The following is a 23,870-nucleotide window of genomic DNA, read 5'->3' on the forward strand; positions in this document are numbered from 1 at the left end:
AAAAGACTAGTTGGCTTAGGGACTTAAGTTCTTGTGGCAGCTGTGCAAAGAAGAGTGAATACAGAAAAGATAAGCCTGTTTACGTTAAAGATTAAGTCATATTGAAGAAAACACAGAAGATATGGAAACAATGAAGATACTATGCAAGATAAAGATACATGAACATAAGAACTTAAGATTGTTGACGTGAAAAAATGCAAAGAAGAGACACAGAGAAAGGAAACTTGTATGAAAACGGATATTAGTTCTTGAGACAACTGTATAGTAAAGACACAAGAACCAAAGAACACAAGCTTGTTTACACTCACGCTGGCATCCCTCCAAGGAACATAGACCCATCCAGCACTCCTAGATTCGCGTTGTCCTCGATGTCAATGAGTTTCTGTTCTGAGTTGATGAGGAGACGCAGCTGGTGATGATAGATATCGACGAGGACCTGCTGCCACTCTCCTGTGTTGAGGCGCCGGGCGGTGTACAGGCTGTGACGGTGCTCCAGCCCGTGGTAGCTGTACATAAACTCCACTTCCTTCTCTGAAAGCCGAAGGGAAAGACGGGAGGTGAAGGATAAAGACGGATTGCTTGGTGGGAAAATGGACGTGTGGTAAAGGATGAGCAAAAATGAGGTAAAAGAATAAGACATGAGGTGAGAAATGAATATATAATGACTGATTAATATGGTGATAAGATGAGAAGTAAAGGATGAAGAGATAGATAGATAGATAGATAGATAGATAGATAGAGAGAGAGAGAGAGAGAGAGAGAGAGAGAGAGAGAGAGAGAGAGAGAGAGAGAGAGAGAGAGAGAGAGAGAGAGAGAGAGAGAGAGAGAGAGAGAGAGAGAGAGAGAGAGAGAGAGAGATTCCCTGGTACGGAGATAAAACAGATGTAGGTAGAAGATGTAGACGAAGGGTACAAGTGAAGAGCGAAGAAAGACTCGTATGAAAAAGTCTAATGAATTTTAAAAGAATCATAACGAATAAATGAAATATTCACTGAACAAAACACAAAACGAAAAGAGCACCAGTGGAATTTCAATTATACAAGTGAAAAGGATAAAAACAATGACAAAATACGTGTAAGAAATTCTGAGATACAAATATGAAACAAAAAATAAATAAAACTAAAAAATAAAGAAAACATACTTGCAAAATCTTAACCTCTTCAGTACCATGATTTGTTTCTATATTCATTTCATTGATTTAATTATTCTATTTACTTATTGTTGATTTTATACAGCTTCAGAAACTTATGTGGGGGATTAAAACAGTGAAGACTCAGGCCATTAATCTCCTGACCTCCATAGACCCTTTCTAATGTAAGAAAAATCATCTAATCACACCAAAAACTCAAGGTAAAAACGCGTCCAAGTACTGAAGGGGTTAAAGCGAAAGCGAGGAAGCAATTTTCAAGCCCTCACCTCCAAGCAGCGCGATCCTGAAGGTGGCGTGGCTGGGGTGGTAAGCGGGCTGGTAGGCGAGCATGGCCCTGGAGGAGGTGGTCTTGAAGCTGAAGGCAAGGCTCCCCTCACGCCACGCCGGCACCTCCAAGTACACGCGACTCTTGGAGAAACTCACCGTCTGTTCCTTCGTGGCTGTATCACGGGCGAGGGAGAGGAGGAGTTGTAGTAATGGTGGTGGTGATGGTGGTGGTGGTGGTGGTGATGGTGAGTTGCAGTAATGGTGGTGGTGGTGGTGATTAGTTGCAGTAATTGTGGTAGTAATGGTGATGAGTTGTAGTAATTGTGGTAGCAGTGGTGGTGGTGAGTTGTAGTAATTGTGGTAGCAGTGGTGGTGGTGAGTTGTAGTAATTGTGATGGTGGTGGTGGTGAGTTGTAGTAATGGTGGTGGTGGTGGTGAGTTGTAGTAATTGTGGTAGTTGTGATGGTGCTGATTTGTAGTAATGGTGGTGGTGGTGGTGAGTTGTAGTAATTGTGGTAGTAGTAGTGATGAGATGTAGTAATTGTGGTAGTTGTGATGGTGGTGGTGGTGAGGAGTCATAGTATTTATGATAGTGGTGGTGATGATGGTAGGAGTAGTAGTGGTGGTTATGGGCAGTGGATGTTGTGGCAGTTTCATTTTATAGCCTTTTCATTACCGTATGTCAAAGTAGTAGTAGTAGTAATAGTAGTAGTAGTAGTAGTAGTAGTAGTAGTAGTAGTAGTAGTAGTAGTAGTAGTAGTAGTAGTAGTAGAAATAGCAGTAGTAATAGACCATGTATAATTCAGTAAACACTATAAAAGATCAAAGTCATGAATAAAGACAATAACTGGAGATGAATTTCGCAAAGGAACTGCCACATGTAGACTTGGTGACTCACTGCAGCTTCCTTTACGTTCTAACAATATCATCACCATTACGTTCATACAATCTCAAACACACGGACTCTACCTTTCGTGGTGCAGGTGAGGGGGCCAAGAGTAATGCGTCCCTCTGACTCCTCCCTCATGCTTTTCTTGTCCTCCAGGAACACCATTGACTTGAGTGGGATCAGATCTGGCTGAGTGATAACCGCCACGTCAGACCTCGCCAGCCCATCCACCGCGTCACAGTTACACGCTACGTCAGCCTTGTCACATGCGCTGATTTCTGTTACAGAGGAAGAAAGTGAGTGTGGGTGGAGAGAAATCAACAGTTATGATTTGTAACGCTAACAGTTTAAAGAGAAATTAAATTAGTGCTTTGGAGAGTAAAAAACTGGGAGTGGAAAGTCAGAAAAGGAGGGAGAAATGTGAAAGATAGAAATGAGTAAAGGGAAGGTTAAGAAAAGTATACCTGAGGAAGGCGAAAGAAGAAATTAGGCAAGAAAAGAAGATAAAGTTACCCAAATCATAACCCCTTCAGTACTGGGACGCATTTTAACCATGAGCTCTGGTTATAATTAAATTATTTTATTTACATTAAGAAAGATGTATAGATGTTAGACGATTAATAACAAGAGTCTTCATTATTTCAATCCCCACATAAGTTTCTGAAGCTGTATAAAATCACCAAATAGAAAGCAAAATAAACATTAAAACGTGCCATGGTACTGAAGAGGTTACATTCATACGCACAAAAACAAACTAACTACGAAGACATGCAAGGTACTCGTTCCTAAACCTCACCCTTGCATCGGCAGAGACCGGGAACCTTGGAGCCAAAACTCGTGATGAAAGATTCTGAAGGAGACGTGAACCAGGTGTGCGTGGAGAGCTTGAGTGGAGAACGTCTGCAGTCATACCTTACCTTTGGGGGAGTAATGAGGGATTGTAACAGGTGGAAGTGAAAGGAATGTTGGTATTTGTGGGAAACAGGTACAAATAAGAGGAGGAGAGAGAGAGAGAGAGAGAGAGAGAGAGAGAGAGAGAGAGAGAGAGAGAGAGAGAGAGAGAGAGAGAGAGAGAGAGAGAGAGAGAGACAGAGACAGCCAGAGAGATAAAGACAAATAGAAAGCGAGAGATAGAAACAAAATCATAACGAGACAAACAGAGACAAACAAAAATAAATCCACTTACATTTTGCGAGCAGGAATCTGACTTCTCGATCAAAGCCTGGAGCATCTCATCGCTAAAGTCCCTGTATTCGATGTTCACCTGCAGGTTACCCAGGCCAGGCCCTCTCACCTCCTACAAGTAATCAGAGACAGAGTTAATATTATACTTCCACGTCTGGTTCTTTTCACAGGAGTTTGTTTGGGTAGTTATTTTTTTTTTAGGGAATTCATCTTTTTTTATTGTTTTTATTGATAAGAGGAGTATATTGAGCTATTATTCTATTGTGGGGTCAGTTTGGTGTTATTTTTTCCTCTTTGACCTTTCATAATATTTACTTTCCCATTTTCTCACCCATCCTTAATTCCTACAGTACTGAGACTTTTTAGCTTGAGTTTTGGGTGTCATTAAACGATTCTACTTACATTAGGAAGGGTCTATGGAGGTCAGAAGATTAATGGCCTGAGTCTTCACTATTCTAATCCCCAAATAAGTTCCTAAAGCTGCATAAAATCACCAAATACTAAGCAGAATGAATATGAAAACGCGTCATGGTACTGAAGAGTGTTACATACTTCACTCCTTCCCCTCTCTGACATTCACTCACGTATTTCTCCGGCAGGTTGTTTTCTACTAAGGTGGTGGACACGCTCGTCAAGTTGTTGAAGTTGCATTTAACGAAGGAGGGAGGAAGGGGACCATTGCCATCCACGTCAATCTTAAAGATACCTGACTCCTTGTATCCAATGTGGTAGTATTCCTCGCACGACGTCTTGTACAGCGCTGCGGGAGGAGGAGAAGGGATGGTGGTGAGAATTGTGTGTTTGTGTGGAGTGCAGAGGATTGGTTTTAGTGGCTGGAAAAAATTTGGTGTCAGAAAAGTGGCGCAAGATGAAAGAATTTGGTCCCAGAAAAGTGGCGGTAGATGAAGGAATTTAGCGTCAAATAAGTGGAAAAGAGGCGGCAGATGGAAGAATTGTGTCAGCAAAGTGGCGGTAGATGAAGGAATTTGGTATAAAAATGTTGCGGCAGATGAAAGAATTTGTGTCAGCAAAATGGTGGTAGATAAATGTGGCGGTAGATGAAGGAATTTGGTGTCAAAAAAAAAAAAAAAAAACAGCAACAGGTAAAAAAAATCTTGTGTCAAAAAAGTGGCGGCAGATGAAGGAATTTGGTGTCACAAAAAGTGGCTCCAGGTGAGCAGATAAAGGAATTGTGTGTCAGAAAAGTGGCGATAAATGAAGGAATGATTAATATTTGGACAGAGAGGAAAGTTGCTGATTAATTCAAGGTGTTATACGTATTAATGTTTGTCTGAATGACTGACTGAAACTTGGCAACAGATGAATAAATAATTGGGAAGAGAGCAAAAGATTAATGTGCATTCTGTGTGTCTATGTTCAATGCTAAGGACTGGATGACCAACTAACAAAATGAAATGTTCAATGTCGCGGTTCAGTAGCGGTGGGAATGCTTACAAAAGTGGCAGGTCTTCCCAGTGTAGCCCGAGTCTGCACAGTCACATTGAATCTCATCGTTGGCATCAAGAGTACAGGAGGTGCCGTGTTCACAGGACCCAGGTCTGTCACACGGGCCCAACACCTGAAGATACGCCACTCTTATTAGGTACAAATTCCCCTTTATGGAGTCAGCAATTGTAGGTGTGATGATATTTCCCACCCTCCCTTATCTCCCTAGCTTCTCAGATGAATTCACGCCCGTATAAAGAAACACCTTCCCCGCTCACTACGACAATTTCGCAAGGCCACAGAGACAACTAGCCCGATTTTAAAGACAGTTTCTCCTTATACTAAACAACAAATCTTGCCAATCGATCACCAAAAACATAAAACTACTCTTGTAATAACGAGTATCTTCAACTGGAGCCTTTATAAAGCAGTGATGGGGAGAGAGCGAAGCGTTTCAGAATACTGGTCTTAGTCTGAAAATGAAAGGGATTCCAGTGAGGTTAAACAAGCAGATAAATCAGTCTTTTGGGCCTAGATCGTCTATGTTACACGGACTGCCAAGTGTAGGGCTGCTGACTTCTTGTTCTTACCTTCCCAGATAAGTGAATAAGGTATAGCAAATTGAGATCCTGATGCTCCTCTACTAGAATCCTCCATGGTTACTTTCATGCAAGAGGGGGAAGCCGGCAAAGGGCAACAAAAAAAAGAAGAAGGCCCACTTGATATCTAGTTCCCTTATAGATCATGGTTATGGGAAACAGAAGATGAGAGGCAGATGAAAAACACTGTATTAATAATGGGAGATAGTTTGCCTCACCCTGCAGCCATCGTAAATCACGTCCTTCTGCGCCAAGTCAGTTCCGGCCAGTGATCGCAGCTCCACCGTCTCCGTGCCGAGCTCAACTTTCCTCAGACACCCAACCATGCCTGAGGGAGGACAGTAGCCTCAAACACTCGGTAAATAGAAACGAACGGAATATAAAGCTTAGAGAGAAGCCAAATTAAACACAAGTAAGCTAAAATTGAGAAGATTGAGGAAAAGTTAATGAGGTATCTGAAAATGTATTATCTTTTGACTACAGAGGGTTTTGCAAAAGATAAACAGAAAATAACGATAGAAATAATAAAAAAAAGAAATATAAAAAAAAGTTGAAAAACAATAAGTACAGTAAAATTCAAGGTACTGTGTTACATTAATTAGACCATCTCATCATGTGTCAAACCTCATCACTGTAATCCTACCTGTTTGGCACACCTGGACACAGTCGTTAGGCTCACCTGGGAGGTCAGAGAGGGGACTGCTGCCGAGAGTGAGTACTGGGTAAAAGGTAAGGGGGCCGGGAGGATTTTCGGAGACTGTCCTCTGGTTCACTTTCATCACCACTCTGCCATTGATGTACTTCACTTCCACCTGACAGAAAGCAAGAGTTTAGGTCCTTAACCCCTTCATTACTAAGATACAATTTTATCACGAGTTTGAATATGATTTGACGATTTTATTTACATTAGGAAGAGTCTATGGAGGTCAGATAATTAATAGCCATAGTCTTCACTTCTCTAAACCCTACATAAATTTCTAAAGCTGTATCAAATCACCAAATATTAAACAGAATGAATATGAAAACGTGTTATGGCACTGATAGGGTTAATTAGTTGTTTCTGGTATATCTTATTTCACAGTATAGTCACTGAATTCTTATATATGGACACAAATCTATTAAGATACTCCTTTGTGCCTTCTCGATCCTCTTTTGTTCCTCCTGATTCGTATGTGTAAGCCATCAGTAGGTCAGTGAATTCTGCACTCACATATTGCCAGTGGTTGATGTTGATCTTAGCGCTGGGTTTGACTTTCATCAGCTCCTCGTGAATGATGAAGGACACGTGGTTCTCGTCGTGGGAGATCTGACGATGAGAGGCATGATTTGGTTGAGTTCCTTGATCTGTATGCATTATTATTAATTCATATTTTTGTTCCTCTTTCTGTTTGTCTCTCATTCTGTCTCTTTTCTATGACCCAATTCTCAAACCCCTTAATGAAACAGTCAGTCAGTCATTAAGTTAGTAATATAAGTAATCAGTCAGTCAGTCAGCCTATTTCTTTTACTCAGTTACTCACAGCCTTCATCCTCACACTCACGCAATAACTCATTCATCCATTCACTCACTTTACCCACTCACTCACTCATCCACTCACTCACTCACTCACCTCCCAGTGACTCGCGGTATCCGTAACATCTACATAGCCAGACGCCACGACTCCCTTTGGCGTGGTGGGGCGGAAGGACACGACGAGTCTGAAGTTGTCTGGGTCATTGTGAGTGAGGTTGACGTGAGCTTTTTCCGTGGACAGCGTCAGGAGAATCATTTGTTCCCGCTGGTGTGAGGAACAGGGAAAGTCTTGTGAGATAGGATGTGTACGTTTGGTAAGTTTAGTTGGAATGGTGTTTGCTAGTTTTCTGTTTAAGTAAGTGCTTCTAAAGGTGTTAATTGGTTGAAAATGGCTAAGACAATTTTGCTGTTGTTTTTTTTGTAAAGTTAATCCCTTCAGTACTGGGGTGCATTTCTATCACGAGTTTTGGGTGTGATTAAACTTTTCTATTTACATTGGGAAGTTATTAAGAGATCAGAAGATTAATGGTCAGAGTTTTCACTATTTTAATTCACACATAAGTTTCTGAAGCTGTATGAAATCACCAAGTAGTAAGCAGAATAAATATGAAAACTTGTCATGGCACTGAAGAGGTTAAGAACGCCTTTCTTTGTGTTACGGCCTTTAGCGCCTGTAGGGATACTTGAAGAGTGTATGTGGGAAGCGCTGTTCAGCTTCCGCCCATTAGTGGCGCAGGCAATTTTATTCATCTTCAGTGTAACCACCTAGAACCTGAGTATCATGGTGACACATGGCATAGCTTCAAAGCAGTATGTGGTGGGATTTGAACCTACGCGTGGACGTCTGCCCGATCCCACGCTCACCACCTTATCCACTACGCCACATCTGCCGCATCGTATTCAGCCTCCAATAAAGAGTATTAACACTAACATCATACCGAAACACAACCACCACTGCCAACAATAAAAGTGTCTCCTGGCCTCCGTTACGAGTTCATACCGACTTTCACATCTGCCACATCGCAACCAGCCTCCAATACTTACGTCCTTGCAAGTATCGGTGAGCGGCGAGATTTCTGTGGCGCCGTGGTAGCGAGTCGTTTTGTTCTGCTCCTTCAACTCCCATAGAACACTGACGTCATTGATGAAAACGTTCCTCATGCAGCCCAGGAAGGAATGCATGGAGCGCAGACCTTGGGAGAGCAATAAATGTAACACAACACACGTGCCAAATGAAGACATCAGACCTACAGGCAGCAGTCGCTCCAGAAAACATGGCTATCTAGAAAATGTCGTAGATTTCATTCACTTTCTGGTTATAATTCCAATTCTGTTACTTTGTTAAGCGTCTCAACTTTTCAAAACCACGTACCAGGGGAGGGAACTACGCACGTCTTGCCAGTACGCCATCTCTTCCTCTCGAGATCGTACATACAAGTAAATCAGCCACAAAAACTCAATTGGTAAGGAAAAAAGTACCTAAGTAGTTCACCATAACAATTTGTATTCTTGTTTCATTCACCTCAATGATTTATGTCCGTCCACATTATACCTTTTTGGAAGGAGGAAGGCGACATTGTGGGTAGATGTCTAATATTATACCCCCTCGCATCAAATCAACCTTGATAGTACCCTATATTTTTTGCAGTGTCCATCATAATATCCATGTCTCCTTCACCTGTTCAATATAGCCCTTCACTCTCACCTGGCCGTGTGTTGCAGGTATCCATACAGGTGTGATAGTTCCTGAAGTTGTTGCCGTTGCCTCCACAGCTGCTGTAGTTGAGGATGTGGCAGTCCCCGTCATGCACGTCGTAGTAGTACCTGATGTGGCTCTTCTGACACTCAAAACCCCGCTGGTTGCCTCGGTCTGGCGCCAGCCCACACGCTGCACGAGGGGAGTCATTAACATAACTGACTCACTGAATGACAAGTCAACTGACTAACTAACTAACTAAATAAATAATTAAGATAAAGAATGTTAGATGCCGATAGATAATTATCCTTTCAGTGATAAATAATGTTTTCTTTTCAAATTCACAACTTTTTAGGGACTTCTGTACTATAGCATCTTAAATTGCTGCGTATCTTAGTGAGTGTTGCGTTATCGCCTTTCATATTCTTGTACAACTTAATGAAAAACGAAGACAACTTCTTAGACACATAAACACACAGAGAAACGGAGGAAGAGAGAAGCTAGAAGAGGAAAGAAAAGGAGGACCTACTCCTGGTAAGGTTGGGGGCCCCGCCGATGTAGAAGGCAGGGTCCAGGTGGAAGTAACGCACCTCCCCGGGCACTAGCAGAGTGTCGTACAGGCGATTGTTGAGGTGAACCTGCAGAAGGCGAAGACGAAGACGATGTGGATTTATTGTCTTACCTGTGATGTTGCTTTTCTTTTTTTAATATGCACACACACACACACACACACACACACACACACACACACACACACACACACACACACACAAATTAGAAACACTCACCTGTATTCTATTATGTTGATGCACAAGAGTCAAGGTGTGCCAAGTGCCAGTGTCCAGCTTCTTTCCGACCTCCACCCCCACGGAGCCGCCCCCGAGGTTGGCTTCCACGTACACAGTACCGGCGACAGTAAGGGAGGCCACGATGTATTGCTTCTCTGGATACTCAGACGACCCGTAGAAGAGGATTGAGTCTGTGAAGCGAGTCTGCCGGTGGATGAGAGGATGAGAGGTTGAAAATTGAGTTATGGGTACTGTAGATGTTATAGTGGGCAAGAGTTAACCAGTACTCTCAGTCATTCATCCCTTTCTCTGGTAAACTCTAGAACTCCATGCCTACTTCTGTATTTCCAACCTTCTACTACTTGATTTCACTTAAGAGGGAGGTTTCAAGACATTTATCTATTTATTTTGACTAATATTTTGCAAGGGGACTGGCAACAAAGTGAGCCTATTTTTTTTTTTCGTTTATGTTGCCCTTGATCAGTTTTTCCCACTTACATAAAAAAAGAGAAATGTTGGGATGGAGCTTCTAGGCAGGATAAAACAAAGGAAGTGTCGATGAATGGTTTTATAAATGCAGTGAAATACAGTATGGTTATGAAAGGAATGTGTGAGTTGGCTGTTTTTTAATACCATGTGGGCTTATCACGGGAATGTATGAGCTAAAGTAGGTGCTTTTTTGGGGGTATCTCTTAACTGAAAACCCAGCCGCTAGGAAGCCCTACTTGCACTTGAACCGTGGCCAGGATTCGAACACGTGCGCTTGGAGACTACTCAAACCCCAAAGTGCGCATGGTTCCACTGTACCACGGCGTATTAGACGAGGAATATGTGGGAAATAGAAAGATGGAGATTGATCTAAGGAAAAAGTAACAGTATTTTTTGCACTAACCCTGAATTCGAGCGAGATGATGAAGTTACTTGGACACCCTACAGACCCAAAAGTGCGCATGGTTCCACTGTACCACGGCGTATTAGACGAGAAGTATGAGGGGCATAGGAGGATGGAGATTGATGTAAGGAAAAAGTAACAGTATTTTTTGCACTAACCCTAAATTCCAGAGAGATGAAGTTTGTGTAAGTGTGCACGCGGTCCATCCAGTCGTAGAGGCGGTGAACCACATAGCCGTCGTTGCTCAGAGAGAGAAGCGGGACATCTGGTGAGGAGGAGAAGCGTAAATCCTATCAGTACTGTGACACATTTTTATTTTAAGTTTTGTGTATGATTAGACCATTTTATTGACATTAGGAAGGGTCTATGGAGGCCAGAAGATTAATAATAGCCACAGTCTTCACAATATTAATCCCCATATAGGTTTCTGAAGCTGTAAAAATTCACCAAAATAGTAAGTAGAATTAACATGAAGACTCGTCACGGCACTCAAGATTTTAATAAGCGGTAAGGAACCCCAAAACGGTGGATACAGTGTCACAAATACTTCAAAACTTGTAAAAAAAAAAGCTGAAAAGACTAAAAGATTTGCCTTGCAGAAAAAGAATATAAAACTAACTTAATCTACAGGTAAGTTTGATAATGTTACGAAGACAGAAGAAAATAAGCAAAGAAGCATAATATGATCTAATGCCATGTTAAAAAAAATATCCACTAAAAAGACTGAATAGCATAAAAATAAACCAATTAGCGTGGAGATACACAGAAAAAACACCTAAACCAACCTAACCCAAGCTAACCTAACCTAACCTAACCTAACCCAACCTAACCCAACCCAACCTAATCTAACCTAACCTAACCTAACCCACACCACAGTAGACAAACAGGTAAGGCAACACACCTTGGATATTACACCTGCGCCCGTCCATGCCGCTGCCGAAGCAATTGCAGGTGCTGTGGTCGAAGTGCTCAATGCAGTGGGAGTTTTGAGAGCACAAGTTACGGTGGCGGTCATTGCAGCTGCGGGGGAGAGAGAGAGAGAGGGAGAGAGAGAGAGAGAGAGAGAGAGAGAGAGAGAGAGAGAGAGAGAGAGAGAGAGAGAGAGAGAGAGAGAGAGAGAGAGAGAGAGAGAGAGAGAGAGAGAGAGAGAGAGAGAGGAGAGTGTAATTATTATCATGTGTTTTCAATGTTATTTCCTGATTTCTTGCTTTTATTACGTTTAGGTTTCATTTCTTCAGGAGGGATTTGTGTGCGTATTGTAATGATGAAGGAGGACGAGGAGGAGGAGGAGGAGGAGAGGATAAGAAGAGGAGGGGGAAATAAGAATGATAAAAGAAAAAAGAGTAAGAAGCAAACCAAAGGATAACAAAGAAGAAAAGGAAAATAAAAAGAGAAAATAAGAATAATAATAGTGAAGAGAATAATGAACGCAAGAATAAGAAGCGGACAGAAGGATGAGAATGAGGAGGAGGAGGAGGAGAAAAAGGATGAATATGGGGAGGAGGAGGAGGAGGAGGAGGAGAAAAGGAGGAGTATGAGGAGAAGGAGGAGGAGGAGGAGGAGAAAAGGAGGAGGAGGAGGAGGAGTCTATTCTGATGACACAGAGTGAATGATAAACTATGGTAGTCAGGTAATAATGGTAAAGGTAACTTGCATGGTAAAGACACAGACCATCACAGTGACTCTCAGCCCAACCTACTCTTTATTTCCACCCTCCCTAAATGTTCTCTAGCATCTGTCAACTCTCTCTCTCTCTCTCTCTCTCTCTCTCTCTCTCTCTAGGAAGGAACACACGAACTTTTATTCATATCCGACTTTCTACCTTCCTTTGCACCCCACCCACCCATACACACACACACACACACACACACACACACACACACACACACACTCCCAGACAACTCTCCACACGGACGCTTCTTTCTCCTCTCACACATCCCAGCTCCCTTTGTTCGCCACACGCTTCCCCTCCCGCGATCCAACGCATTCCCTGTATACTCCCTCTTTGCGTCCCAATCACCCTGTTCTCTTCTCTCCCCGGGGTCACAATTTTCAAGGATAGCTACGCCTTATCTGTTTTTCAAAGCGTCTAGTGAAGGTTTCTACTGTTTTTTTGAGGGTGTTTTCTTGGGTCTAGTGATACTTTAATCATTTTGTGCGAGTAAAGGGATGAAAAGTCAAGATAATGTGCTTTTTTTCGTCTCTGTGGGATTTCTAAAATATTTCTAGTGGGAGTTGAAAGTTGTAAGGATTTGTGGGCTTTGCAACACAGGGCGTCTTCCTTCACGGATCGCAGCGCCCCTATACGTGTCCTCCCGCGTCCCCATTCCCTCCTTTCCTTACTTGGTCCTGCATCTGTTCATGATGCCCCTGTACGTGGAGGAACTTAAGCCCTTGTGCCACACCATCTCCTCTGAGGCCGCCCCGCTCATCACTGCGATCTTCTTCAGACACCCATGGAAGTTCTCAGTTCGCCCAACCATCTTCTCTTCGCTCACTTTCTCCTCGAAGACACCTGGTGGAGAATTAGAGAAGTACTAAAGAGAGAAGAGAGACCGGAATACTTTGCGGTGTCAATCAGAGAGATGAGGAGTGTGTGGGGGATTCTAAAGATAGATATCCCCTGCAGGAGAAAGAGAAGAAAACCGAAATGAAGATAAGCGGATGAAAGAAGGACTTGCTTGTATTGGGTGTGACTGGCGAAGGTACAGAACACTAAAAACATTGTTGTGGGCGAAAAAAAAGAGAAAAAGAAAGGAGAGAGAGAGAGAGAGAGAGAGAGAGAGAGAGAGAGAGAGAGAGAGAGAGAGAGAGAGAGATTACAAAAACACATCACAAATAGTCTTAGGGCCACCATCTCTGTTGCTGCTGTCGACGGTGATAAAATATACAAGATACGATACATTAAGCCACTCACCTCCAATCCAGAGGCGCGAGGTGAAGGCGGCGCCCTCATGAGATCCGAAATGAGGATTGTCCCTAAGGCTGGTGATGGTGAATGTCTCCTGAACACCGTCCACCTCGAGAAGCAGTTGTCCAGTACCAGAGTTGATCTTAACCAGGGAGGAGTGCCAGTTGCCGCCCTGCAGTCCACCTGAGAAGGATTGCAAAGATATCCAGGGTCACATTCTTTAACCCCTTCAGTACTGGGACGCATTTTATACTACGAGTTTTGGGTGAAGATTAGACGATCTTATTTACATTAGGAAGCGTTTGTAGAGATCAGAAAATTAATGGCCAGAATTTTCACTATTTAAATCCCCATAGAAGTTTCTGAAATTGTATAAAGTCACAAAATAATAAACAAAATAAATGTGAAAACGCACAAGGATTTAACATGTCTTTCTTTTTATGGAAGAGATATAAGAAAAATAGCCCACTTGATTGCCAGTTCTCTCTAAAAGGTTAGTAGAGTTAGTTAAAAGTTTGGGATAAATGTCTTGAAGCCTCCCTCTTAAAAGAAATCAAGTCGTAGGAAGATGGAAATACAGAAGCAGGCAGGGAGTTCCAGAGTCTATGCTTTAATGGTGTTTTGTGAGTGTGCTTTCATGGCTCCGCATTACCAACTAGCTTTGTTTCAGATTTAATTCCCTCTTATCTATTTCAAATCTAGTACTACTAACCCCTTCAGCGCTAGAACGGATTTTCTACCATAAATTTTGTGTATGATTGGACGATTTTATTCAGATTAAGAAGGGTCTAATATTAATGATCAGTCTTCACTATTCTAATCCCCACATAAATATTTGAAACTGTATTAAATCACTAAATAGTAAGCGGAATAAATATGAAAACGCGCAATGGTACTGAAGGGGTTAAGCTTGAATCCAGTATATCCTGTTCTACTTTGGTTACTTGTCCCGAAAAATTTGCATAGGTGACCCTTGTTATGTCTCCCGTACCACATCAAGACTTCTCGCCGGTACCTTTGCGCATGAGGAAAGTCTCTCTGTGGTGGCAGAAGATGTGAGTGACAGCGAGGTGGCCGCGACGGAGGAACACGTACAGCTGCACCATTCTGTTCCCGAGCTCAGGCGGCACCGATGTCTGTCAGAAGAAAGTGTGAAAGGTGAAGAGCAGTCAAGTTGATCGGGAGAGGTGAGAAAGTTCAGGTCCGTAGAGTTGGTGAGGGAAGATAAGAATATGAAGAGCTTAAGTAGTGAAGTTATTGGGTAGGTGGGGAGAAGCTTTCTACTTTGATATCGTGTTTCTTCCACCAGCAGTCGACGTGGGGAGGGTTATAAAAGCAGATTGTAAAGATATCAATATTTTTTGCTGTTTGTCTTTCTTTATAATCTCTCCTCTCCCTCAAACTTTTCTCCTCCTCCTCCTCCTCCTCCTCCTCCTCCTCCTCCTCCTCCTCCTCCTCCTCTTCCTCCTACTCCTCCTTCTCCTCTTCCTCCATACCTGTCTGAGGAAAGCGATGAGGCCGTGCGGGGAGTCAGTTCGAAAGACGAACTCGAGTTGGTAGACGTTCCTGTCGGGATGAAGAAGGAAAAATAGATAAATTAACATATATCGTACAACGGTTATAAGTAACAAGTGAGGTGCAGAATTAACTAAATCTTTCCTTCTTCCTTCACCCTAACATTTACTCTCCCCATACATCCTCTTCCTCCTCTCCGTCCTGCCTACCGGTCCTTTGCCTCCCTTCCTTTCTATGACAAGTGAGATGCAGAATTAATTAACTCCTTCCTTCGTTCATCTATCTTCCATTTGCTCTCCCATACATCCTCTTCCTCCTCCTAGTCCTGCCTACCGGACCCTTGCTTCTCCCTAGCAGTCGTTTCTAATCTAATCAATTCAACACACAGTTCTGACACACAGCGAGGCATAAACAAGCCTGACTCACTGAATCTGAACCGAGAGAGGAAACACCTGTTATGTACCTCTGTGGAGTCTTTTATCATTATCACTAAGGGAGGTTGGTCTCTCGTCGTATCTAAGTAAAGGACCCACCTGACGGAGAACTCAGCGAGCGTTGCATCCTCGACTTTCAATGCAGCGTTGCGTCCCGGGAAGGTAAACACTTCATCACCTCTACCGTCGTGTAGCTTGAGGTAGTCGCCAGCTTTGTCCTTGCCTGTCCCGCCTTAGAAGTGAAAAAAAAAAAATGAATCAGAGGGAATAGGTTAGTTAATATTATGGTCCGTTTGGGCTACAGAATACAACTTTGATAGAAAACGAGGATGCGAAAAGAGGCTTAAGGAAAGAGTTTTGAAGGTGAAGAATCGAGTCTAATTTAGGTTGAGAAGTAATGAAGTACTACAAATACTTAAAAAAACTAAACATCTCACAACTTACGGGTGAAACCAACGGGATGACACTTTTCATAGCAAGCTTTAGCCGTCTTGAATGCATTGGAGTTACCGCGACATCCTCCGTAGACGAACTGGAGGCAAGAATGAGTCACGGGGTCGAAGTAGAACATTGGGAAGTGGCCACGACACACGCCTGGATCTGGGGGCTGGGAGCAACTCTCTGCGGGACGGCGAGAGTGAGGCATGAGTAACGTGAAGGGATGAAGGGGGTGTAAAGGAAAGAAATAAAGTGATGGTAGACGATTAAATGAGGAGATAGTGCCATTGGGAAGGAATTTAAGGGGAAATGAAGAAGAGGTGATGGTGATAGAAGATTAAAAGTATAGGATAAGGGAGAGATGTGATATTGGAGGAGGTTGGAAAGGGAAATAAAGGTAAAATATGTTAGGAGAGGACTGGGAGTGTAAGGTAAAGGAGAATTGGTACTGGGAGAAAGTTATGGTTGAGATGAAAGAGAGGTGATACTGGGACGAATGGGAAAATGTGAGACGATACCGGGAGACTGAAAACGTGAGAGGAAGTGAAGATGACTATAATTCTATGATACTGAGGTGAATGAATACTTTGTGTGTTTATTCAAAGGGAAGGTGAGTGCTAAAAGTCGTGATTTTTAGATAGTGTAGGAAGTGCACGGATGACAACAGAAAGAAATGAACGATGAAAACTGACCAATTAAAGAGTAAAACAACACAGTGACGACGACCAATAAAAAAAAGGAAATAAGAAGGAAAGAAACAGATAATGAAATAAGGAGAGATGATGAAAAGGTAAGACATACAATAAACACCCCATCAATTGTATAACATCGATTAACTGGCTGATTTTGGCGCCACAGCAGAACACACGGCGCTTAGATCCTCGTGAGGGAAACAAAAATAAGAGCCAATTGGAACACTAACAAAATGAAAATAAGTAAAAAAAAAAAAAAAGAGTCTTTCACACGACCTTCGCAGAACTCACTATCTGGTGGTGAGTAGGTGACGGTGGTGGTGGTGGTGGTGGTGGTGGTGGTGGTGGTGGTGGTGGTGGTGGTGGTGGTGTTGGGTTTCAGATGATCAGACGAGGGCGCTGCAGCACGAATGGGTATACGGAAACTACGAAAACGGTTAACTTGACTTCTTACTGGCGCTTCTTCTACGGTATGCTCTTCGCTAGTGGTAGAGGGAGAAGTAGTACCGTTCACACCTTCGTCGGTAGATATTTTCGTAACGTTCATTTCTTCGTCAGTAGAAAATGAACCCTCCTTGCCAGTTGTGTGAGGGAAAGTGATGCTTACTTCGTCGTCACTAGCAGATGAAGAAGTTGGTGTGGTGATATTAGCCACTTCGTCAGTAATAGTATTAAGGGTTGCCTTCACCTCCCCGTCAGTAGCAGAAGCTGCCTCCTCTCCTCCGTCAGTATCGGAAGCTGCCGCCACTCCTCCGTCAGTAGTAGAAGCTGCCTCCATTCTGTCAGTAGCAGAAGCTGCCTCCATTCCTCCGTTAGTAGCAGAAGCTGCTTCCACTCCTCCGTCAGTAGTAAAAGCTACCTCCATTCCTCCGTCAGTATCAGAAGATGGTAATTCCACGCCTCTGTCAGTAGTAAAAAATACTAATTCCACTCCTTCGTCAGTAGCAGAGGCTGCCTCCACTCCTCCGTCAGTAGCAAAAGAAAATGCTAATTTCACTCCTCCGTCAGTAGCAGAAGCCGCCTCTACTCCTCCGTCAGTTACAGAAGCGGCCTCCACTCCTCCGTCAGTAGCAAAAAATTCTAATTCCACTCCTCCGTCAGTAGCAGAAACTTCCTTCACTCCTCCGTCAGTAGCAGAAGCGGCCTGCACTACTCCGTCAGTAGCAGAAACTTCCTTCACTCCTCCGTCAGTAGCAGAAGCGGCCTGCACTACTCCGTCAGTAGCAGAAACTTCCTTCACTCCTCCGTCAGTAGCAGAAACTTCCTTCACTCCTCCGTCAGTAGCAGAAGCTGCCTGCACTCCTCCGTCAGTAGCAGAAGCTTCCTTCATTCCTCCGTCAATAGCAGAAGTGGCCTGCTCTCCGTCAGTAGCAGAAGCGACCTCCACTCCTTCGTCAATAGCAGAAGTGGCCTGCACTCCGTCAGTAGCAGAAGCGGCCTCCACTCCTTCGTCAGTAGCAGTAGAAGCTTCTTCCACTCCTCCGTCAGTAGCAAGAGAAGCTACCGTAATAATCGCTTCATCAGTAGTAAAGGGAAGTGCCTTTAATCCTCCGTCATTAGTAGAAGAAGCTACCTTCTTCCCATCGTCAGTGATAAAAGGAAGTGCCTTCACCCCTCCGTCAGTTGTAGAAGAAGCTGCCTTCTTCCCTTCATCAGCAGTAGAAGGAACCGTGATAATTGCTTTGTCAGTAGTAAAAGGAAGTGCCTTGACCACTCCGTCAGTAGCAGGAGGTACATCATCACTAGCAGCAAGAAGCATCGTAACCTCTCCACCACCAGCAGGAGAAGAGAGGCCTCCACTGAGAGAGGCGCTGACGGTGACAAGGACTTCTCCAACAGTAGACTGAGGAATTTCTTGGGCGGTAGAAGCTGGGAACACACTGCCAGTCTCAGGAGCGTCCAGGCCAGGGGAGGACGTTTCTCCATCTGCATCACCTGCGTCGTGAGTCCTTCAGGTGAGACAAGGCAGGCAGGCGCAGAGGACACGCGAAAGGCATCAGCGGCGTAGCGTTTGGCGGTGGCTGGGCGAGGTAGGACTGAGCCAGGCGGGGCAGAAGGAACAAGGCTAAAATTTGTTCCAGCGAGTGAATGCGAGAGAGAGAGAGAGAAAAGCGATGCAATGGTGTAGCTTCAACACACACACACACACACACACACACACACACACACACACACACACACACACACACATGCAAGCCAACGTGATGAATGATAGTGCTTGTCATCAAAATCATCGGGCGTGTGAGGGAGGTGAAGGGCGTGGGAGAGGCATGGGAGAGGCGAGAGAGGCGTGGGAGAGGCGGGCACGCTGATTGGATTTACACAAGCAGCGCGGAGCCTCAGCGGGCGTGATACATAAAGGAAACAGATTTGGGCTGATGTAACGTGTATGTGTGTGAATATGTGTGTGTGTGTGTGTGTGTGTGTGTGTGTGTGTGTGTGTGTGTGTGTGTGTGTGTGTGTGTGTGTGTGTGTGTGTGTGTGTGTGTGTGTGTGTGTGTGTATGTGTGTATGTGTGTATGTAGGTGTGAGATCTGTAAGCACGTTTAAGAACGAAAGGCAGGCGAATTTCAGCCAGCATAATATCAAATAACCTCATATCATTAACCTATTTCATAAACCATATCCTCAAAATTGAAAACCTTTACGAAAATACTCAAAATCTAAATAAAACAATATGTATCAACAATTCCTACACGTTTCCCCACCACAATCTGAAAAAAAAAACACCATCAACACTCACTGGGCATCTTGAAAGTTGGCACCACACCATGAGCAACGACCCCAGACGGCCCTCCTTTAGCCTCAGGAGTCAACGAGCCATCCACGTCCTCCAGCACTACTTCCTCACTAGAAACAAAATCATCCTCAGGCACCAAATTCTCCGGCAGAAGCTCAGGTGGGACGTCAGCCTCAGCATCATCTTCAGCGTCTCCGGAACCCTCTAATACAGGTGTGTCTGGAGGCGGAGCGTGGTGGTGGTGGTGGTGGTGGTGTTGGTGTTCCTCTGGGGGTGTCTCCGGTGCCGTTTCGAGTCCCGTTTCCCTAGGTGTGTTGTACTCAATCTCGGAGTCGTACATGTAATCCCCGGAGTAGTAGTCGTAGTTCTCGTCGTAGCCGCCGAAGAGAGGCCAGGCGGCGGCGTGGTGAGCCAGGAGCCCCGCCGCCAGAACCACCTGCAGGAGGGACAGGTTATGCTATTAGACACCTTCTCCTTCTTCATATTGGTATTCTCTATTGGATAATGGAATAGAGGGAAATATGCAATGATTCTAATGAGGAGTATGATTTTTTTTTGGCAAATCCAGAGAGAGAGAGAGAGAGAGAGAGAGAGAGAGAGAGAGAGAGAGAGAGAGAGAGAGAGAGAGAGAGAGAGCTGTCAAGAAATTAATATAAAGATAAAGCGAATTTTTGTCTATTTCTTACGATTAGATATATTCCTGTTGTTTATAGTGTATTTTCTCGTTCATTTCGCCTCTTTCCTGCATCTTTTCTTCTTTCCTTTCTTCTCTTGTCTTCCTTGATTTTGCATTATAAGAAGACGCTACTCTCCCTCTTTCTCCCTTCCTTCCCTCCTTCCCTTCCAACCCTTCTTCCTTCCTTCCTTCCTTCCTTCCTTCCCTCCTTCCTTCATTCCTTCATTCCATGCGTCTACCTAACACTATATAATTTTTCCCTTCCAGTCCCACTTCCTTTCTTCTTCCCTCCCTTCCTTCCTTCCTTCTTTCCTTCCTTCCTTCCTTCCCTCCTTCCTTCATTCTTTTCTTCCTTCCTTTCTTCTATGCGTCTACCTTACACTATATCATTCTTTCCTTCCTTCCTTCCTTCCTTCCTTCCTTCCTTCCTTCCTTGCCTTTAATTAACCTACACGCACACACTACCCTTCATCTCTCCTTATCTGTACAAAAGGCGACCCACATAATATTCTATCAGTTACAACTTTTATCGGTCAGTGATAAGACAAGCTCTACTCTGCACCGGTAGAGGTCTCAGCTAGCTACCCTCGGGCACACCAGGTCACAGATATTATCTTGATAACATACCTCAAGGGAACTAGTAGATAAAAAAAAAAGTATCTAGTACATACAACAAGGGTGACTTAAAATCCTCAGGGTCATTAGTCAGGAAAGGAGAAGTAAACTGGTGAGAGTGAGAGGAGGAAGAGAAAGGAGAGGAGGGAGGGAGGGAGAGGGAGGGAGAGATACTGCACATTGAACCTACCAAAGACGAGATCTTCAAAACAAGAAAACATAGACGTGATCCGGCATGAGAGAGAGAGAGAGAGAGAGAGAGAGAGAGAGAGAGAGAGAGAGAGAGAGAGAGAGAGAGAGAGAGATTATCAAGGAGGAAATAGCAAAGCTGATAATAGATTTTATCCGCACAGCAGCAGCAGTATTATTATTATTATTATTATTATTATTATTATTATTATTATTATTAGTAGTAGTAGTAGTAGTAGTAGTAGTAGTAGTAGTAGCAGCAAAAGCAGTAGTAGTTGTTGTAGTACTAATAGTAAGAAGAGAAGAAGAAGAAGGAGAAATAAGAAGGGGAGAAAAGAAAGTTTTATATTAGAAATGGTATAGATAATAGTAACAGTAGTAGTAGAAGTAGTAGTAGTAGTAGTACTAGTAGTAGTGAACAGCAGTCATAACACACTAACAACATCACCACCACCAACAATGACACCAGCACCCAAGGAAGACAACGAGACACACCAGTACCTATAAGGAAGTCGAAGATTAACACCTAGGGACACTTAACCTTGAGAACTCCTGTACAAATCTACCTCGATCACGGTAAGACCTACAGAGGCAGCAGACGCAGCGCTCCGGTGATGCACTATCTCTTTATCTCGCCCCAGCTTTGCCACAGCGGGACAGCGGGATTAAGACACTCACATCGAGGCGCCAGCTCATAAAACATGTGTCGTAAATGAGTCTTGTTAAACTACACCAGATTACGAAGTGGGTTTATGGACCGAAGTTTGTGGCTGTATTTTTGGGACTCATATTGGTGTTGTGGGTGTTTTCTGGTTTGATGGTATTTGAAGTGTTTTTTGTTGAGATTTAGGTTTTTTTTTTCATAATTGGTGTATTTTCAAGGTACTGTGTTGTATTTAGTGATGTATTTCTACGGTATTTAATCAATCTTTTCTTCTTTTTCCTTACACTTTCTTCTCCTTGTCTTTCTTCTTCTCCTTATCTCCCTCATTCTGATCTTTTAACCATACACTTATTTGCATTGTCTCCTCCTCCTCCTCCTCCTCTTCTTCCTCCTCCTCCTCCTCCTTCTGCTTCATTTCTTACCATCCTCATTCTCACTTCCATATTTTCATTACCTCCCTTTATTCCTCATCTTTCTTATGCTTCCTTCTCCTCCTCCTGATCCTTCCTTACAAGATTTCCTCATAACATATCTACTTTATCTAATCCTTCTTGTCACTTTCCTGTCGTTGCCTTATGTCTGTGTCATAGATGTTGAGGCGAGGCTGACTTCCGCTAGTTTTATCTCTCTCTCTCTCTCTCTCTCTCTCTCTCTCTCTCTCTCTCTCTCTCTCTCTCTCTCTCTCTCTCTCTCTCTCTCTCTCTCTCTCTCTCTCTTTTCAACTCTCATTGTAAAAGTTTCAAGAGTGATTCATAGTGCTAGAGACAAAGAGCCGTAACATTTACATACGAGAATAAGAAGTTTAAATAATACAAAAGAAATAAGTGAAAAGATGTACATACACACACACACACACACACACACACACACACACACACACACACACACACACACACACACACACACACACACACCTCTTATCTATCTCATGATAACTTATCTTGAAGCACTTCTCTCCTAACACACACACACACACACACACACACACACACACACACACACACACACACACACACACACACACACACACACACACACACACACACACACACACACACACACACACACACACACACATACACTTAAGTACCCATCAACCACATACGAGGGAAAAACCAGTACTCAAACTAACTAGTCCTTTCAAAACCTATCAAGAAAACCATAATAAATACGGAAAAAAAAAAAACCAATTCAAACATCCTTTAGAACCCAGCCAGTACCCAGAACACTTTGAGAAATCAGATAAATGGGATTAGGTATCCTACAGGTACGTTCATGTGACAGATAAGAGTGTTGGAGTCTGTAGCATCATTTCGTAACCTTTACCGGCTTATTACACTGTATGATATGCTTAAAACGAGGCCAAATCTACGGTGGATACGAGAGGCCTAGAGAGAGAGAGAGAGAGAGAGAGAGAGAGAGAGAGAGAGAGAGAGAGAGAGAGAGGCTGAATATATTCTTTTTATGTTAGACAGGAGGACTGGTCAAGGACAACAAAAAATATGAAGGAAGAGGCCCATTCAGTCGCCAGTCCCCTTACAGAGCCAATAGAATTACCCAAAACACAGGGACAAATGTCTTGAAACCTCGCTCTTGAATGAAGTCAAGTCATAGGAAGTTGGAAATAGACACAATCAGGGAGTTCCAGTTTGCTAATTGAAGGAAAGGAAGGATAAGATTTAAGGGTTTGTTAGAAGGTTTATTTAGTGAGAAATTGAAGGAATATTTTGAATGTTTTATATGGGAAGAAGACAAGATGCAGTAACCAAAAGCCTCATTAGATAACTAGAATACTATTTAGGTTTAGTAAAGGAAAGAGGAAATTGAAAAGGTTAGTAGTGAGTTGGTTTACTAAGGTGAGATAAAGAGGGTGAAGGAGGAAATTGAAAAGGTTAGTAGTGAGTTGGTTTACTAAGGTGAGATGAAGAGGGTGAGTTACGAAAGTATTAACATGATACTTGGGGTTCTATAGTGAAGGTTGAGAATGGTGACGCTAGAAACTGGCTTCTTTTTAGATTGTATTGGCAAATATGAATGTTATTTCTACTCTTTCATTACACATTTTTTTTTCTGCTTGATTTTTATTGATTACCTATTATTAACCGTCGAGTCCCGTGATGCGTTTCTATTTTCATTCTGCTTATTATTTGGTGATTTTATACAGCTTCAGAATCTCATTTTGGGGATTAAGATAGTGAAGACTGTGGTCATTAATGTTCTCACCTCCATACACCCTTTCTAATGCCAATTAAATTATGTAATCGTACACAAATTTCAAGATAAAAATGTGTCCCAGTATTGAAGGGCGGAATTCTTTGTATTATGAGTCATACTTACTGCTATTACTACTACTTCTACTACTACTACTACTACTACTACTACTACTACTACTACCACTAATGAGGACTTTACATATTCCTTTCCATGAAGCCACTTATGCAACTAAATCATGGTAGATAAATAAAAGAAGCACAAGGTGAGATACAGGAAGCAGATTGCACAGGCATGACTTGGTTAACTTGCTTGATTACAGGTAAGTTCACGATAGCGTAGGTAAGACAGGTAAGGACA

The 23,870-nt window shown here is 43.1% G+C and overlaps 1 protein-coding gene across 2 annotated transcripts in view; it reads right to left on the reverse strand.

Moving 5' to 3' along the window:
- The window catches only part of LOC123508587 (contactin-associated protein-like 5), a 38,443-nt gene that overhangs the window by 14,026 nt on the left and 547 nt on the right, over positions 1-23,870 (reverse strand). For both annotated transcript variants that reach the window (XM_045262357.1, XM_045262356.1), the window contains exons 2-25: positions 19,159-19,591; positions 15,730-15,906; positions 15,385-15,517; positions 14,833-14,902; positions 14,352-14,472; positions 13,343-13,519; positions 12,769-12,940; positions 11,327-11,445; positions 10,584-10,690; positions 9,534-9,737; positions 9,275-9,383; positions 8,755-8,937; positions 8,094-8,242; positions 7,147-7,314; positions 6,747-6,842; positions 6,216-6,348; positions 5,755-5,864; positions 4,947-5,070; positions 4,076-4,251; positions 3,493-3,603; positions 3,103-3,223; positions 2,387-2,584; positions 1,417-1,590; positions 309-531 (exon numbers count right to left, since the gene is read on the reverse strand). In XM_045262357.1, the coding sequence (XP_045118292.1) occupies positions 309-531; positions 1,417-1,590; positions 2,387-2,584; positions 3,103-3,223; positions 3,493-3,603; positions 4,076-4,251; positions 4,947-5,070; positions 5,755-5,864; positions 6,216-6,348; positions 6,747-6,842; positions 7,147-7,314; positions 8,094-8,242; positions 8,755-8,937; positions 9,275-9,383; positions 9,534-9,737; positions 10,584-10,690; positions 11,327-11,445; positions 12,769-12,940; positions 13,343-13,519; positions 14,352-14,472; positions 14,833-14,902; positions 15,385-15,517; positions 15,730-15,906; positions 19,159-19,591 (3,788 nt within the window). The remainder of the gene's footprint in view (positions 1-308; positions 532-1,416; positions 1,591-2,386; positions 2,585-3,102; positions 3,224-3,492; positions 3,604-4,075; positions 4,252-4,946; positions 5,071-5,754; positions 5,865-6,215; positions 6,349-6,746; positions 6,843-7,146; positions 7,315-8,093; positions 8,243-8,754; positions 8,938-9,274; positions 9,384-9,533; positions 9,738-10,583; positions 10,691-11,326; positions 11,446-12,768; positions 12,941-13,342; positions 13,520-14,351; positions 14,473-14,832; positions 14,903-15,384; positions 15,518-15,729; positions 15,907-19,158; positions 19,592-23,870) is intronic.

Source organism: Portunus trituberculatus, chromosome 25 (assembly GCF_017591435.1).
Source record: "Portunus trituberculatus isolate SZX2019 chromosome 25, ASM1759143v1, whole genome shotgun sequence".
Taxonomy (NCBI): Eukaryota; Metazoa; Arthropoda; class Malacostraca; order Decapoda; family Portunidae; genus Portunus; species Portunus trituberculatus.